The sequence below is a fragment of the Tarenaya hassleriana genome, unplaced genomic scaffold, assembly GCF_000463585.1.
Source record: "Tarenaya hassleriana unplaced genomic scaffold, ASM46358v1 Cleome27, whole genome shotgun sequence".
NCBI classification, from domain to species: Eukaryota; Viridiplantae; Streptophyta; class Magnoliopsida; order Brassicales; family Cleomaceae; genus Tarenaya; species Tarenaya hassleriana.
The window spans coordinates 1,396,058-1,415,055 of NW_010965946.1; the positions used below are offsets into that span (position 1 = coordinate 1,396,058).

The following is an 18,998-nucleotide window of genomic DNA, read 5'->3' on the forward strand; positions in this document are numbered from 1 at the left end:
AAAAAGGAGGAGAGAGAGTCGGCTAATATTTGCGGTAGAGAGAGAAGGGGGAGGAGGATGCAGACTTACGGAGTTGGAACTCCAAGAGCAAAAACCCTAACATATTTCTTGTTTTTTACACAATTAACCCTTATATATAAACTAATTACAAAATTAGTCATATATTATTAATATTACTAAAAGGTACGGACCGGATCGGATATGTCGGATAATTTTATTTTGATATCCGTATCCGATCCGTATCCGACAAATATTTTGAAATCAATATTCGTATCCGATCCGTGCACTCCGGATATCCGAATTTTCGGTTCGGATACGGATCGAATAACGGATCGGATCGGTTTTTTCGGATATTATGCCCACCCCTAACCGCAGAAACGGATCAGAAAATGTAAATGTATTTATTTACTACGGGAGAGTTAAAGAGTTATAAATGTAAATGAAAATATCTTTAGGGGTGAATTAATGATTAGTTTCTGTTTATTCGGTTTTGTTTATTTTGGGGTTTAAAAATTTATAAACCAAAATTTGAAAAACAGTATACAAAAATGTAAAAAAAAAAAACTCAATCTGGTTGTATATGATAGTAACAAAATTAAATAAACAGTTTTGACTTAGATATAGTATATAAACAATATAGTTGAATAAAACTATAAACCTTAAATATCAAGAAGAAAAAGACCAACAGGCTGATTTGACGGTTAAATTTGGAGGAGGAGCCTACCAAGAAGATGAAACTAGAAAAAAGGCCAAAAGGCTTATTTCATGGCTAAGAACAGAGGAGGAACCTACCAAGAAGATGAAGTGAAGACAGACTAAAACAGTTTCAGTTCAGGTACAACTCTCTGAGTTTTCACCTCTTCTTGTTCTTGCCCTTCTTCTTTGCGGCATTCCGGATTTTCTTGGGACTTTGGATCCTCTCCGCGTTCTTTAACAGCTCCTTCTTTGTGGCATTCGGGGCTTTACTGGCACTTTGGATCCTCTGGGATATCTCTAACACCTCGGAGAGCGTAACTCCATCAGGAGAACCGTCTGGGAGATTTCTAATCTTGAGCAACTTCCTCACCTTTGGTGATTTTGTCGCTGTATTTGACAATGAGGGAAACAAGGGGTATGAATTCAAGAGACGTATCCACCATTTCTTCTCACACACTTGACAAAACAAGAAATGAAAGGAGACGCATATGAAAGATATCATTAAGTTCGTAGGGAAATCCACTTACCCATATCTAATCCATACCCAATTATATTAGATGAGATCATGAAACAGAACACTGCCTGCAAAAGTTACAACAGATTGAGACGCACATGAATGGCTATGATATCAAGAATGCTGGACAAAGAAATAGAAGCTACGCTCCTCAAAACTCAAGCTTTACCGATTCAATACTGAATATAGCTTGAAATGCAACAGTAGTAAAGATCCAACAAAGAAGGCTAAAGGCTTCAAATCCTGGTTTCTGCTGCCTTTGGTAGGAGTCGTCGGACTATCAAAATGGAAAAGTCAAGTTAATTGAACATACACTGTATTTGGTTTGCAAAATCATAAACACCTACCATCGTTGTAAACCAGAAAGTGACTCCCAACACAGCAGGCAAGACGTAAAAGCTGTCTGGAGTTGTAAGATCAGTGAACCAGAGGATTCCACCGCTTTCGAAGGATGGCATCTTCTGAGCCATGTTCCGTATCTGTTCAGAGTTTTTTTGGGTTAGTACAGATGGCCAAAAGATTCAAAGCAGCGAGTTTCGTAATTTTACTGCAAGGAAAGTGCTGATGTAGATGAACCAGTCCGCAGCAGTTGCAATCAGTAGAGAAAGACCAGGTTTCAAGCTGCAGCAGTCCGCCGAAGAAGCAGAAAAAAAAAACAGATTACTATAGCAATTTGAGAGGCGGTCTTTTGTTCATGTAATGACTTTTATCATATGGTCAAAGAGAGCTCACTCGTCAAAGATCAATAGCCATTCTCTTTTAAACTTCACTAGATCTGTCTGGAAATAACCACTTGATTAGAAAAGCATGAGATATATCACGTGTTTTTCACCATTTTGAAATATTTACAGCCAATGGTCCTTTTCGAATTTCTTTTCAGCAAAACTAGGAGACTAAGTGAAGGGCCGATTTGGCTCAGCGGTAAAACCATTTACACTGGGGTTTGAGGTCGTGGATTTGAATCCGTCGGACCGTCACTCTACATAAAATGTAGGGATAAAGCGGCCTATTATATTTCCTTCCCCAACACCCCACTAGATGGGGATACAAATTGGGTTGGTCCTTTCAAACTAGGAGTCGAAGTGGCCTGGAATGTGGATGTACATTCATGGAAGCTCAAAGATGGGAAGAAGAATAACAAACCTGGATCATTTTCACTGCATGTTGAAAAGTATTCTGAAAAAGTAAGAAGAACGACATGTGAACAGGCAATTATTGCAAGATGAATAAAAAGGAGCTAAAATGCTGCTGCAAAGGAATTCGATAACAATTGGCAGGTCAAGAAAAAGCATAAGAAACTAACAGCAAAATCTGGACCGGCATTCAACCGTTTTACATGGGCTGGGATATATAATCCTCCAACAAGAAAAGTCGAGAGAACTATCGATAAACACCTACACAACAGCATAAATATTTTAGAAGCCATAACAAAGTATATATAAGCAAGAAGCAAGATGAACAAAAAAATAAATTGATACCAATTGAAGCCGGTAAATGCATGAACACTATCAATAAAGTGCTGGATGGCAGCAACAGGAAGAGAAGAATCTGCAGCAGCGATTGCCACCTCTTTTACAGAGGAGACTTGAGAGATTACTGCTTCCAAAGATTCTTCTGGGACAAGTTCCTCAACAACTGTGGAATTCCAATCGATCTTGTTCGAACATTCTTCTGGTTTTGAAGACATGTGCCTACAGAGTAAGAAGCCAGATCCCAATGTTCGGGCAAAAGACATGTGTTTCCTCTCTTCCAACGAACAATCATGCCTACGAGCTTGACTATGCAGTCCACAAGTCAAAGGGCTGGAATTCAAATAATCAGTTCTGGTATCATCTTTGTTAACATGAAGAACTGGCCGTTCGAGCATCCAAAACTGTCTAGGCAAAAGATTTGTCCTCCTCGAGACAGCACGCAAACAAGCCATTTCTAGCAGGAATTTCCTGGAGGAAGTAACGGCTCTGAATTCAGTAACCAAACCGTTGAAACAAAATCCAAGACCAGAGTTCTATAGGACACTGAAACATTTTTGAAAAGCATTAAAGAAACATTCTTTGTGAATATTCAGATCAACCAGAGAAAAGGAGAGAAAATCGAAGCAGAGAAGATGGACATTATCCAGGTTTGTTATTCAGTCTGCTGTACTTTTTGCACGTTTCACTTTCTTCAGATGCATGAGCACACGTATATGTGGAAATCCGAAATCATATATGATAATTGCAAAGTCTGTCACGATACGCTATCTAGTAGGCGCAAATCCGAATTCATATCAGATAGTTGCAAGTCTAATAAGAACGATGCTTAAAAGAGGAAACCAGATGCTAGAATCCGTAGAACAAATAATTTCCAGAAGGAGGGAATAATATTTTCCGGAGAAATTTAGAGAAAGAAACAAGTTTATGCGTCGGATTTGGCCAATAGAAATCAAATGGAAATCCTAAGCCGGTCTCATCTTCGAGAACAAGACCTAGACAACGGTAAGAGTTGCAGAAAGTTTCCTCGGTTTCACCACATTTGTCCCAGGAAGCATAAAACGAATGGCCGAAAAACACAGTACCTCCTTACCAGGGGATTAAGAAAAGCTCGATCTCCAGTACCGCTTCGATTTCGACTTCGAGCGAGAGAGAGAGAGAGAGAGACTCTGGTAAAGCTCGATCACCAATACCGCTTCAATTTCAAAAGAGAGATTCTGGAACTCAGTTTGAAATCGGTGAAGGAACTTGGCATTCCCCATTCATTCAGGTACGAGCATTCCACCTGAGGTTTTAGGCAAATAGTACAGATCATTACGAGGCCGATCAATTGGGCTAAAGGGCCCATGAACATATGAATCATTTGATTTGACCCATGAGCCCAAAATACGAGTAATTAAACATCGGCCGAAACGCGCCGGAAAATGTAAATGTCTTTATTCAAATCAAATCTGGAGAGAGGGAGAGGATTATTAACTTGGAAAGAAAGCTTCCCATTGCCTTCATAAAAAGCATCTCAGAGCGGTGGGGTTGTAACTTGTCACCTTCAGCCCTCAATAAACTTCTGTTGAAGAGAAACCTCTGACCCGGTCGGAGACTCTTCTTGGTTTGGTCTTGCCGGATTGAGCTCGGTTTAGGATTAACCAGTGATAACCGATTGGTCAAAACAGAGCGTTTCTTAGATTCACGTCGTAAAGAGAGAAAAAGCAAGAAGGCCAGAGGCGATTTCCGGCGAAGATGGGGGTTCGTCTGTTGGGTACGTGTTCTTTTCGAAGATGGGGGTTCGTCTGTTGGGTACGTGTTCTTTTCGGTTGTATTCTTATTCTTTCCCGGTGAGCCTCCGATTTGGTGTGGAGGGCCACCGTGGTACTTTCGTACAGTGGATTCGTCGGTATCATCCGGCTAGAGGTAGGAATCGCAGGGTCTGAACTCGTTGAATCTCTGTTGCCTTTTTTGATCCTCTGTCCTTGAGTAGGAGTGAAATGGGAGAGGACGTGCGGGTATCGACCTACAATTTCATTACATAGGATACGATGTTTTTCTCTAAGGACATCAGAATAATATGGTTCGATACACTACAAACCTGAAACGTCGAGAAGAAAAAGTTCAAAGGCTGACTGATAGTTAAAGTAGGAGGAGGATCCCACTGCAAAGAAGATTAAGTGAAACACCTTTACCAGCAAGACAATCTAAAGCAGTTTCAGGTTCAACTCTCTTGTTCACTTCTTGTCCTTCTTTGTGGCGTTCCATTGCTCCTCGACACTTAGGAACCTCTGCCAGATCTCTATCTGGCCGTCCATTGTTGCTTCGGTAGAGTTCTTTGTGGCGTTCGGCTGTTCCTTACGACTCTGCTGGAGCGAATTTCTTCAGCGGAGGCCTTGTAAGCCGAGGCTAATGAGAAACAGTCTGGGAGACCAAGCAACTCCCTCACCTTTGGAGACCTTAACATATCTATAATGAGGGAACAAAGGTGCATGAATATAAGAGACGGAACCACCATTTGTTCTCGTATGAAATATATCATTATGTTGGCAGAGAAACCCACTTACCCAGCTTTAATCCACATATAACTACTCTAGATGGGATCATGAAACAGTACACTGCCTGCAAAAGTTACAACAGATTGGGACTCACATGAATGGCTGTGATATCAAGCTGGACAAAGAAACAGAAGCTCCGCTTCTCAGAACTCAAGCTTTACCGATTCAAAAAACTGAATGTAGCTTGAAATGCAACACTCGCAGAGATCCAACAAAGCAGCCTCATGGTTCCTCTGGCTGCTGAATTCTGCTGCCTACTGAGAGGCTATCAAAATGTGAAAAACACAAGTTAAATGAATAAAACATTGCATTTGGCTTGCGTAATTATAAACACCTACTATCTCTGTAAACCAGAAAGTGAGCTCCATCACAACAGGCAAGATGTAAAAGCTGTCTGGAGTTGTAAGATCAGTGAACCAGAGGATTCCACCGCTTTTGAAGGATGGCATCTTCTGAGCCATGTTCCGTATCTGTTCAGAGTTTATTTTGGGTTAGTACAGATGGCCAAAAGATGCAAAGCAGCGAGTTTCGTATTTTTACCGCAAGGAAATTGCTGATGTAGACGAACCACTCCGCAAGATATGCAATCACAAGAGAAGATAGAAGATTTTTAAACCTGGAGTCCGCCAAAGAAGCAAAAGAACAAATTAGCATACCCATTTGAGAGGCAGCCTTTATATGCATGAACACTGTCCATCCCTGTAACCCACTCATATCACACGCGCCACAAAACCTGACCAACCCAACCGTGAGTTCGCCTACAGGAAAGGCCCCCTTACCATCGCCTCCACAATCAGGGGAGGCAGGGGAGAATATCTAACCCCTAAATTCGTGTAATGGAAGGTTTCTTTTGGAATGTTAAAGGCCTAAATGATGGCTGTAAACAAGTCGAGTTACGACATTTTTTGGCACAACAAAAACCGATTTTTGGAGCATTGTTTGAGACACACATTCAGCAACCAAATGCAGACAGAATACTCGCAAAGTTGGGAGAAGATTGGTCAAGATTGGATAACTATCAAGAAAGCAATCTAGGTAGAATATGGGTTCTATTCAGAGGAGAGGCCTCGGCTCAATTGCTCAAACGCACTGCAAACGAGATAACTGTTGAGATGACAGTCCAAGGGTGGTTGCCTTTCATCCTATCAGCTATTTATGCTCCCAATCAAGTAGCTGATAGAGATGCCCTATGGAGCCGGCTTCTTCAAACTCACCAGCAGTTTGTACAGCCAAGAGGTGGAGCATGGATCCTCGGAGGGGATTTCAATGAGATCCAAGCTTCCTCAATCTTGGATAAGTATTCCCATCTCTGTAAACTCTCTTGTTCTTGCTGGAAATTAGAAGTCGATGGATGTCTTAGTACCTTGTCCTGCACAGAAAGAAGAATATTGTGAGCCTCATTAACTCGTTTAGTAATCTCACTGAAGTTTTGTTTAGACAGGCTTTTAATAGGGAATTTTTGTTGCCTTTGCTTCCTATAGAAAGCAGAAGCTCAGCCATTTTCAGACCCCCTCATCCCTCCGATCACTGTCCAAGTCTAGTCTGTCTTCAAGACAACTCCTGTCTAGTCCTAAGCCTTTCAAAATATTCAACTTTGTCCTTGACCATCCTGATTTCCTCCCAACTATCCAAACCTCTTGGAGTATGGCTGGGAGAAATGCAACTACTCTTTCTGCTTTCTATAGGAAGCAAAGGCAACAAAAAATCCCTATTAAAAGCCTGTCTAAACAAAACTTCAGTGAGATTACTAAACGAGTTAATGAGGCTCACAATATTCTTCTTTCTGTGCAGGACAAGGTACTAAGACATCCATCGACTTCTAATTTCCAGCAAGAACAAGAGAGTTTACAGAGATGGGAATACTTATCCAAGATTGAGGAAGCTTTCTTGAAGCAAAAATCAAGGATTCATTGGCTTCAAATAGGAGACAAAAATAATAAATTTTTCTACCGAAGCATCCTTGCTAGGAGATCGAGGAATTTCATCTCCTATATAAGGAACCATGACGGCTCAAGATTGGAAAAGCTAGAAGAGATAGCGGCGGCAGCAGTAGACTTCTACACAAACATCTTAGGGAGGGAACATCATTCAGGACCAATCGCATCGATCATTGATATACAGAGGCTGCTAGCAAATTGCTAGACAACAACATCTCCGAACCCGAACGTGCATTTCAATGCAGAAGACATCAGGAGAGTCACATTCTCTATGGCACTAAACAAGACCCCTGGTCCGGACGGTTTCACAGCTGAATATTATCGCAAGCTTGGAGCATTGTTGGGGGTGAGTTCACAACAAGTATTCTGCACTTCCTTCAAACAAGGAGAATGCCTAGCTGTGTGAATGCTACTGCCCTCATCCTCATCCCAAAAACACAGGGGGCTGAGACGTTCGCCGAATTTCGACCAATCGCTTGATGTAACTTCATCTACAAAGTGATAGCAAAGCTCCTTGCAAACCGTATAAGGCCAAACCTCCCGTTTTCAATAGAACCGAGCCAGTCAGCGTTCATCAAGGGTCGACTGATGTCTGAAAACTGTCTGCTTGCGAATGAAACTGTCAGAAATTATCACGGCAAGAGGATCTCCAAGAGACTGACTCTCAAGATAGAAATTGCGAAGTCATTCGATTCCATACGTTGGGATTTCATTCTCACTACTATGAAAGCCATGAATTTAGATCCCCATCTAGTCTCACTGATCGAAACCTGTATCACTACGCCGTCCTACTCAGTTTGCATCAATGGTGGTATGTTTGGCTACTTTCAAGGGAAACGAGGATTAAGACAGGGATGTCCATTGTCTCCTTACCTGTTTGTTATCTGCATGAATATATTATCGTTAATGCTTAAGGAAGGTGCAGGAAACGGGGTATTTGGGTATCATCCGGACTGTAGAGAAGATAAGATCACTCATCTTAGTTTTGCTGATGATTTGCTAATTTTCTCGGATGGGGAGGTCAGATCTGTGCAAGGTATACTTTCTATTCTTCATAAGTTCTTCCTGATCTCGGGTCTTTCGATAAACAAGAATAAATGCAGCCTAATAACGGGGGGTTTAACTGGTCTAGAAATGGAGGAGATACAAAGACAAAGTGGAATTCAATTGGGTCAGTTGCCTTTAAGGTATCTTGGAGTGCCACTTATTGGAGATATTCTTGTGATTGTAATCTAATCTCATATTAGGAATATTTCCTATATTGTAGGATCTAACTGTTAGGCGTATATCTCCCCTGTACCTACATATATGTGTTATGCATAATCATAATAAAGTAAGCAATTCAATAAACCTATATGGTATCAGAGAGTTAGTCTTACGACAAAACCCTAGCCGCTTCTTTTTTATTTTCCGACGACGTTCAGACGCCTGACGTCAACCCTTGTCCGCTGTCATCATGGCCAATACCGACGAAGCTTCCTCTACTCCGGCAATCTCTTTCAATGCTCAAGATCCGACCAAATCGCTTTTCACCGTCAACATGACGAACGTGACCAAGCTTATCTCCTCCAACTACATTACCTGGAGTATCCAAGTTCGAGCTCTTCTTGAAGGGCATAACCTCGATTGCTTCATTCTTAATGAAGCCACTGTTCCTGCCGCCAAGGTCGAGATCGACGGTATCCTGGTTGATAATCCTGCCTTTCTACCCTTCAAGCAACAAGATCGCTTGTTGTTTAGTGCATTGCTCGGAACCATCTCCCTCAATCTTCAACCTGTTATTGCTCGCGCGTTCTCGGTTCGAGATGCATGGAATACACTTGCTAGTGTCTATGGCAAAGCATCCCGTGGTCACCTCCTTCAGTTGCGTGATCAAATTCGACGTTGCGTCAAAGGTACGCAATCGGTGGACGAGTATGTTCGGTTCATCACCACCAAGTCTGATGAATTAGCTATCCTTGGAAAACCGCTGGATCACGAGGATCTGCTTGATGCTGTTCTTGCTGGTCTTCCAGAGGATTATAAGCCCGTTGTGGATATGGTGCAGGCTCGTGATGTAGCCATCTCTCTTCCGGAGCTTCATGAAAAGCTAATCCAACATGAGGCTAAATTAGCTTCAATATCGGTCTTGCCCTCGGCCTCTCTTCCCATCACAGCCAATGCCACTGGTCCTCGGGCTCGCTCGTATTTTCGCGGATCTGTCTCTCACCGCGGAAATAGCTGGAATCGTTCCTCTACTAATCAATCGAAGGGTTACCAAGGTAAATGCCAGGCTTGTGGTATTCACGGTCACAGCGCGCAGCGCTGTCCTTCTTTTCGACTCACGACGGTTTCTGACTCTCGTGGTGATCCGACGCCTCATGGATCTCACTGGCAATCGTCTCCTCGTCCGTGGCAGCCTAGGGCGAATCACGCTGTTGTGTCTCCGTACGATGCTTCCCCGTGGCTGCTTGATAGTGGTGCGTCTCACCACATCACATCCGACCTACACAACTTGGCTATTCATAATCCCTATCAAGGTGGTGATGACGTAGTCCTTGGTGACGGCTCAAACGTCCCAATCTCACATACGGGTTCCTTCTTGCTCAATCTCCCTGCTCGTTCCTTGTCTATGGATGATGTGCTTTGTGTACCAACGATGCAAAAGAATCTTGTTTCGGTATCTCAACTATGCAAGTCTAACGGTGTTTCGGTTGAATTCTTTCCGAATTCTTTTCAGGTGAAGGATCTAAGCACGGGGGTGTCGATTCTCAAAGGAAACTCTAGAGATGGCGTCTATGAATGGCCAGCCCTTCCACCCTCCTCGGAATTCATTTCACGACCTCATTGCCAAGATCGGCATCACCTCCGGTGCTCCGACTTGAGGGGGCATATTGGAGATATTCTTGTGATTGTAATCTAATCTCATATTAGGAATATTTCCTATATTGTAGGATCTAACTGTTAGGCGTATATCTCCCCTGTACCTACATATATGTGTTATGCATAATCATAATAAAGTAAGCAATTCAATAAACCTATACCACTAACTTCCAAGAAATTAAGTCTATCAGATTGTCTTCCGCTTTTGGAGAAAATAAGAAATAGATTTAACTCTTGGACAGTTAAAAGCCTATCTTTCGCAGGAAGACTGCGATTACTTGAGTCAGTTATCTCGGGCATTACGGCATCTTGGCTAGCGGTTTTTGTCCTACCCAAAAGTTGTATTAAAAAAATTGACTCCATGAGTTCGACATTTCTGTGGAAAGGGGAAGTAGATTCACGTGGCGGAGCAAGAGTATCATGGGACAAAGTCTCTACTAGAAAATCAGCAGGTGGCTTGGGACTCAGAAACATCAAGGACTGGAATGACATTGGAATCCTAAAACTCATCTGGGCCATGTTCTTCAGAAGCGGGTCATTATGGGTTGCATGGATCAAGAGAAAATATTTAGGCAGGGAAAGCTTCCGGATGATCAGACCTAGCGCTAGACATTCATAAAGCTTTAGGAAGATTCTAAAAGGCAGAAATTTAGCACAGGACTTTATTTCTACTTCTTTGGGGAATGGTCAGTGCACCTGGTTCTAGCATGACGTCTGGTCCCCGTTCGGGAGGTTGATTGACTACTTCGGACCCCATGGACCTCAGCAACTTGGCATCCCAAAGGCTGCGAAGGTGGCAGACATATATAGAAATGGCACGTGGGTTTTTCCAGCAGCTAGATCTGAGGAAGCTATCAATTTATCCACTTATTTGACAGATAAAACACTGCAGGACCGAGAGGATTCAGTCACATGGAGAGTCGGAAACTCATCTAGCCAAGATTTTGTTGCAAAATCTGTCTGGAACTACCTCCACAGGAATATCGAAAAGGTAACATGGGAGAACATAGTATGGTGCAAGCTAAACACTCCCAAACATGCTTTCATAACTTGGCTATTCATTCATAACCGCTCTCCCACGAAAGATCGGATGAAGACATGGGGAATACAGATAAACACCGATTGTGTCTTCTGTGGAACTGAAGAGGAGAGTAGAAATCACTTGTTCTTTCTTTGTCCAGCATTAAAAGATCTGATAATTTTTTCGTTGCATAAATGGGGGGCCCTTCCTCAAGTGCTATCGTGAGATTCTGTTCTCTCATGGTTGGGAACGCAATGGGACAACAACTCGTATAATTGGGCCGCTTGCATAACCTGGCAGATCTACATATACACTATATGGCTAGAGAGAAACTCGAGAATCCACTCATCGCGTTATAAGGACATGGCAGCCTTGAGACGAGATATTGATAATTCCTTCAGAGCAAAAATGGCTGCCATCAGACCCAATCACTTTGACACAGCTTCGTTAGTACTCCAGCGTTGGTTTGCACTCTCCCCTACAGGCTAGTATTCTACTGCATTTGGACGAAAAGTCTCAGCTTGGAATTTCGTATTGCTCCTTTAACCTTCCATGTTACACGAATTGCCGATTATGCGGCTGACTTTTTGTAAACTCATTTCCGGATAAATCTATATACAAAAACCATTAACAAAAAAAAAAAAAAACACTGTCAATAAAGTGCTGGATGGCAGCAACTGGAAGAGAAGAATCTGCAGCCGCTAATGCCGCCTCGTTAACTGAGGAGACTTGAGTGACTACTGCTTCCAAAGATTCTTCTGGGACAAGTTCCTCAACAACTGTGGAATTCCAATCGATCTTGTTCGAACATTCTGCCGGTTTCGAAGACATGTGCCTACAGAGTAAGAAACCAGATCCCAATGGCCGGGCAAAAGATGTGAGTTTCCTCCCTTCCAACAAAAAGTCAAGCCTACGAGCTTGACCATGCATTCCACAAGTCAAAGGACTGGTGTTCAGACAGGCAGATCTGGTATCATCTTTCTTAACTCGAAGAAATGGGCGTTCGAGCATCCAGAACTGTCTAGGCAAAAGATATGTCCTCCTCGAGACGCTGCGCAAACAAGCCATTTCTAGTGGGAATTCCTGGACGAAGAAATGACACATAATTCAGATACCAAACAGTGGAAAACGACGAATCAACCATCCAATGCTTTAGCACAAAGATCCAGAGTTGTATAGGACACCGAAACATTTCGATTTCGAGTTCCAGCGAGAGGCAAGGAAGTAAAGAAGCCATAACAGTGGCTGCATCGGAAAAGTAACGTAGAAACAAGAAAAAGATGAAAAAGTACACAACACGATTTAGGCAACAGTACAAATCGTTCGCCGAGGCCTCTCTATTGGGCCTAGAGGGCCTATCATAATCCGGACCGAACCATTTCTAAATCCGCATTCATTATTCTATATGTATGTAGTTTGTGCATGTATTAAAAATAAATAAATACATGTATATACACACACTTAGACAGGTTTTAGATATATATATATGCACTTATGCACATAATTTTTTTAGATAAAAATAAAAAAAATATTATTGATACACATGGAAAAAAATTATTGATAAGATGTGGTTCACTGAATTGATAGATGGGTACCCGCCCCATTTCGAACTCCACCTTGACCTAATCACATCTTTTAAAAATATGAAGAACGTAAGTTTTGTAAATATGATATATAACTATAACTAGAGTTTAACTTTTTCTATTTTTTATTCTAAAAAATTTAGTTACTTTACTATTATAATCATTAATCAAACCAAATCGAATTTAGATTTTATTACTATTTGATTATAATTTGAATTAGATATAAATGAATCAAACTGTAACTATAACTAAATCGAGTTGAATAAATTTAAATAGCCGCTTTGATCATAAATTTTCAATTAAACTTGGAAATACCAATCCAGCCCTTGATAAAGTTCATTAGATAGGATACGATGCTTTCAGAATAGGATTTGTTCGATACACTACAAACCTGAAAAGTCAAGAAGAACAAGACCAAAAGGCCGATTGATAGTTAAATTCGGAGGAGACAATATGAAGCAGTTGCAGGAAAAACTCTCAGAGTTTTCACTTCTTGCCCTTCTGCTTTTCCGTGCGACTTTGGATCTTCTGCTTCAACTTTAACAGCTCGGGGCGCATTTCTTCACAGGAGGCCTTGGAAGCCGCGTATAATGCGAAAACGTCTGGGAGACCGAGCAACTCCCTCACCTTTGGAGATTTTACCATAGCTGGAATTGATAATGAGGGAACAAAGGTGTATGAATATAAGAGACAGAACCACCACTTGTTCCCAAATGTTTAACAAAACAAGAAAGGAAGGGAGATGTTTATGAAACATATCATTATGTTCGCAGAGAAAAACCACTTACCCAGATCTATTCCATGCATAGCTACTCTAGATGAGATCATGAAACAGTACACGGCCTGCAAAAGTTACAACAGATTGGGACTCACATGAATGGCTGTGATATCAAGCATGCTGGACAAAGAAATGGAAGCTACGCTTCTCAGAACTCAAGCTTTACCGATTCAATACTGAATGTAGCTTGAAATGCAACACTCGCAGAGATCCAACAAAGCAGCCTCATGCTTCTAATGGCTGCTGAATTCTCCTGCCTATTGAGGGGCTATCAAAACGGAAAACACAAGTTAAATGAATAAAAGTTGCATTTGGCTTGCGTAATTATAAACACCTACTACCATCGTAAAGCAGAAAGTGAGCGCCGTCACAACAGGCAAGATGTAAAAACTGTCTGGAGTTGTAAGATCAGTGAACCAGAGGATTCCACCGCTTTGGAAGGATGGCATCTTCTGAGCCATGTTGTGTACCTGTACATAGTTTTTTGGGTTAATACAGATTGCCAAAATATGCAAAGCAGTGAGTTTCGTATTTTTACCGCAAGGAAAGTGCTGATGTAGATGAACCCCTCCGCAAGACGTGCAATCAGATAAGAAGGTAGAAGAGGTTTAAACCTGAAGTCCGCCAAAGATGCAAAAGAGCAAATTAGATACCGATTTGAGAGGCAGTCTTTCCGTTCATGTAATGCTTTTATCATACGGTCAAACAGAGCTCACTTTTCAAAAATTGCCTCCCATTCTTTTTCTCCAGTCTCCAAACCATATCTCTGGAGACATTAGATAAGCATGAGATATTCAAATATTTGAGGCCAAGATGTCAGCAAAGGTACGTATGAACCTTTGTGATTTCCTTTTTCTGGAAAACCAGAAGCCTAACTTGGCCAGGAAATTGGAATATGGATGTAAATGCATGGAAGTCCAAAGATGGTAAGACGGATAACAAACCTTGAGCGTTTTCCCCAAATGTTGGTTAATATCCTGAAAGAACAAGAAGAACGACTTATGAACAGGGATTATAACTATTGCACGATGCAAGAAATGAAACTAAATGCTGCAAAGGAATTTGATAACAGTTGGCAGGCCAAGAAAAAAGCATGGAAAACTAACAACTAAATGTGGAAACGTCTTCAAAATTTTTACGCAGATTGGGATATATAGTCCTCCGACGAGAAACGTCGAGATAACGATAGATGCGCACCTACACAGCAGGGTAAATGGTTTAGAAGCCAACCACAAAGAATATATAAGCAAAATGCATGATGAACAAAAACTAAATTGATACCAATTGAAGCCTGTAAACGCATGAACACTGTCAATAAAGTGCTGGATGGCTGCAACTGGAAGAGAAGAATCTGCAGCCGCTAATGCCGCCTCGTTAACTGAGGAGACTTGAGTGATTACTGCTTCCAAAGATTCCTCTGGGACAAGTTCCTCAACAACTGCGGGATTACAATCGATCTTGTTCGAACATTCTTCTGGTTTCGAAGACATGTGCCTACAGAGAAAGAAGCCAGGTCCCAGTGGTCGGGCAAAATATGTGTGTTTCTTCCTTTCCAACAAAAAATCAAGCCTACGAGCTTGACTATGCACTCCACGAGTCAAAGGACTTGAGTTCAGACAATCAGTTCCGGTATCATCTTTGTTAACACGAAGAACTGGGCGTTCGAGCATCCAGAACTGTCTAGGCAAAAGATTTGTCCTCCTCCAGACACTGCGCAAACAAGCCATTTCTAGTAGGAATTTCCTGGACGAAGAAATGACACAGAATTCAGATACCAAACAGAGGAAGATGACGAATCAACCATCCAATGCTTTAGCACAAAGATCCAGAGTTCTATAGGACACCGAAACATTTCGAGTTCGAGTTCCAGCGAGAGGCAAGGAAGTAGAGAAGCAATAGCAGTGGATGCATCGGAAAAGTAATGCAGAAACATGAAAAAGATAAAAAGTACACAACAGAGTCTCTTCACCTTTGTGAATTTTCAGATCAGGCCGAGAAAATGCGAGAAAATTGAAGCAGGGAAGATGGAAAATCTCCAGGTTTGTTATTCAGTCTGATGCACTGTTTACGCTTCACTTTCTTTAAATAAACGAGCATATGCGTACGTGAAAATACGAAATCATATGTGATGGTTGTAGATCTGTGGAGAAACCGTATCTAGTATACGATGGTTAGGGAAAGTGTTTTCCTTGTATTGCAAAATCATTTTGTACATGAGTTATATACACGCAGAAGAGAGTAACAATACAACAGATATGGAGGAGAGATTTGATATAAACAAAATAGCGAGATATCCTTTTGACTTTTGACTCATTCCTTTACGCCCCCGCAAGATGAGGCTCGTGTGCGAGACCGATCTTGACCCGCAAGAGATCAAACCGAGCTCGAGGGAGCGGTTTCGTGAGAGCGTCCGCGAGTTGATCAAGAGAGGAGACGTGAGAGACGCGCAGGAGACCATCACGAACAAGACCGCGGATGAAATGGTAGCAGATGGCGGCGTGTTTCATTCGGGAATGAAACACGGGATTTGCACACAAATATGTCGCACCGACATTATCACAGTAGATAACCGGCGGTGTTGTTGGAGCAATGCCAAGCTCTGATAAGAGAGATGCTAACCAACGGATTTCAGAGGCTGTAGAGGCGATAGACTTGTACTCGGATTCGGTGGAGGAGCGGGCAGCTGTCCGTTGTTTCTTCGAGGACCAAGAGATTGGGTGGCTTCCGAAATAGACAATATGAGCACTAGTGGAGGGAAAGTCATCACGATTACCACCCCAATCGGCATCAGAGAAAGCATGTAGTTCGGGTGAATTTTGAGAAGACATGAAGACGCCGAGACTGCAGGATCCAACAAGGTACCGCAAGACACGCTTCACCCCTATCCAATGCTCCGTAGTCGGCTTGTGCATGAATTGCGAGAGCTTGTTTACAACAAAGGCTATATCGGGACGAGTGAAGTGTAGATATTGTAAGCTTCCAACCACGTTGCGATATTCCGTAGGATCATCTAGTGGAGAGCCCGATGTTAACATGAGGGAGGTCGTCGAAGACATTGGAGTTGAGACGGGCTTCGCATTAAGCATGTTTGTCCTCTTTAGAAGGTCGAGAATGTATTGTCGTTGATTGAGGAAGATGCCGGTAGATGAGTGGGGATTTCCATCCGTGAGAGACGCCCAAGATCTTTGAGGGAGAACCGGGAGGAAAGCATGGTGATGATGGATTGGCAGCGGGTTGCATTGCTTCCGGTGATCACAATGTCGTCAACGTAGACGAGTAGGTATGTCAATGCGTCAGGCTCTCGAAGGATAAACAACGAGGTGTCCGCAAGAGAATTGGTGAATCCCATACCAACGAGAAAATGTCGAAGTTCCGTGTACCATGCCCTCGGAGCTTGTTTGAGCCCATAAAGAGCTTTGTGGAGCTTGCACACATGAGACGGCCGATCATGATCCACAAATCCCAGAGGTTGAGTCATATAGACATCATCCATTAGTCGGCCTTGGCGAAAGGCATTGTTCACATCAAGTTGCCGGAGAGACCATCCACGAGTCACTGCAATGCTTAGGATAAGTCGGACTGTCGCCGGTTTCACCACCGGACTAAAAGTGTCGTGATAGTCAATCCCGGGACGTTGGTGGAAGCCTTTCGCAACAAGTCTGGCCTTACACCTGTCAAAAGAGCCATCAGCGTGTCGTTTAGTTCGGAAAACCCATTTACATCCAACAATATTGTATGAGGCATCCATCGGAACCAAATCCCAAGTCCCGTTTTTCACGAGAGCATCGAATTCTTCTGTCATGGCCTGTCTCCAATGTGGTGATTTGAGAGCTTGGGAAACACACGTGGGTTCAGTTTCATGAGATGGTTTCGAGGCTATGGTGTTGGCGAATTTGGTGTTGGGTTTTGTGATTTGGTTCTTTGACCTTGTTGTCATCGGATGAAGATTTCTTGGTGGGCAAGGTGGTTGTTGAGTTTCAGATGTAGATGTTGTTTCGGTGGGTACAGGGGCAGGGTTGGTTGGGTTGTTGTTTGGAGAGGATATGGCATTTGGTGAGGTGTCTGTAGAGGCCGTTGGTGTGGTTGTTACCAAGGGAGAGGTGTCCAGGGATTGAGGCGGTGTGGTTTCGGGCGAGGTAGATCGAGGCGAAGATTCCGACAGCGGGGACATAGCAGCGGGAGACGGCGTGATGAGTGAGCGACTCGGTACTATAGTGTGAGAGGGTGATATCGACTGTGAGGTTTCACCTGTCGGAGATAAACCCGGGGTTGACTTCGAGAGTGAGGCAAAAGGAAAGGAGGACTCGACAAAATTAACGTGACGGGAAGAGTAGACACGAGAGGTTGGGAGATGAAGACACAAAAAGGCATGTTGGGTTAAAGAGTAACCCACGAAGACACACGGTTGTGAGCGAGGTTCGAGCTTATGGTGAGAGTATGGACGAAGCCAAGGAAAGCATAGACAACCAAAAGTTCGGAGTTTAGTGTAGTTCGGTGTTGAGTCAAAAAGAGTTTGAAATGGTGATTTATACGATAAAATTTTTGTTGGGAGACGGTTGATGAGATAAACGGCAGCCGGAAACGCAAACGTCCAATATGACAACGGCATTGATGCATGAGTAAGGAGTGTTAATCCCGTCTCCATGATATGCCGATGTTTACGTTCCGATATCCCATTATGCTCGGGGGTATGGGGAGGAGTGGTGAGATGTGTGATACCATGTGTCGAAAGAAAGGACCGAAGAGCAATGTACTCTCCTCCATTGTCTGAGTAAAACGTTTGAATTTGGTGGTTAAAACGGTTCTCGACAAGAGACTTAAAACGAGGAAAAATTTCGAGAACTTGAGATTTTCGTTGTAAGGGGTACAACCATGTGTAACGAGTATAATGATCAACGAAAATCACGTAATATTTGAGACCATCGAAAGAGACAACGGGAGATGTCCAAACATCCGAAAACACAATTTGTAAAGGACGGGATGAAGAAATAGAAGACACTGAAAACGGAAGTTTGTGAGTTTTATTCATAGAACACGGGGTGCATGACAAATGCTTATTTCGATTGGACGACAAAGGCAAAGAAAATTGTTGAATGACCTTATTAAGAATATCAAAAGAGGGATGGCCTAGCCTCGAATGCCAATCCGAAAACGTGGTCTTAAAAGCGGTAAAGGCCGAAATTGGTGAGGGGGAGACACGGGAAAAGACCGAGGGCCACTCATATACGCCGTCTTTAAGTGTTCCGCCGGTTAGCCGCGCCCCCGTTGCGAGATCCTTCACCTGAAAATATGTGGGAAAGAATTCAACGGAAACATGGTTAGTGGTGCAAAGTTGGTGTATAGAAATGAGGTTTTTACGCAAGGAGGGAACGCATAATATATTGGTAAGCGATAGAGGTCGACTGGATAAAGGGAATGATAATGAACCTGTGTGTGTTATCGGATGAGATGATCCGTCACCAAGCTCCACTTCATCACCACCGGAATAAGGCGCATGAAGGGAGAGATTGTGTAAATCCGAGGTAATATGATGTGATGCCCCGGAGTCAAGCAACCATGTAGGAGAAGAGGCGGCGGTGGAGATATTGACGTGATGAG

At 42.7% G+C, this 18,998-nt stretch overlaps 1 protein-coding gene across 2 annotated transcripts; it reads right to left on the reverse strand.

The window, feature by feature from the left end:
• Positions 1-595: 595 nt before the first annotated feature.
• LOC104817352 (mitochondrial inner membrane protein OXA1-like) lies at positions 596-3,930 on the reverse strand. Of its 2 annotated transcripts, none has more exons than XM_010546516.1 (10): positions 3,773-3,930; positions 2,689-3,150; positions 2,514-2,604; positions 2,354-2,386; positions 1,943-1,989; positions 1,759-1,831; positions 1,558-1,689; positions 1,380-1,487; positions 1,224-1,278; positions 596-1,083 (listed from the first exon to the last, which is right to left on the reverse strand). In XM_010546516.1, the coding sequence occupies exons 2-10, from the start codon at positions 3,132-3,134 to the stop codon at positions 854-856; spliced, it is 1,215 nt and encodes a 404-aa protein (XP_010544818.1). In that variant the 5' UTR covers positions 3,135-3,150; positions 3,773-3,930; the 3' UTR covers positions 596-853. The 2 variants fall into 2 exon arrangements, with proteins under 2 accessions (XP_010544818.1, XP_010544819.1); XM_010546517.2 differs by having other exon boundaries at positions 739-1,083; positions 3,765-3,930.
• Positions 3,931-18,998: the final 15,068 nt, after the last annotated feature.

Bases quoted from the DNA above. Each gene is read 5' to 3' on its own strand.
- LOC104817352 (XM_010546516.1), bottom strand. From the start codon at position 3,134: ATGGCTTGTTTGCGTGCTGTCTCGAGGAGGACAAATCTTTTGCCTAGA. The intron at 1,690-1,758 runs GTAAAATTACGA...AACTCTGAACAG, and splicing joins ACATCAGCACTTTCCTTGCA to ATACGGAACATGGCTCAGAA. The intron at 1,279-1,379 runs GTAAAGCTTGAG...TAACTTTTGCAG, and splicing joins CTATATTCAGTATTGAATCG to GCAGTGTTCTGTTTCATGAT.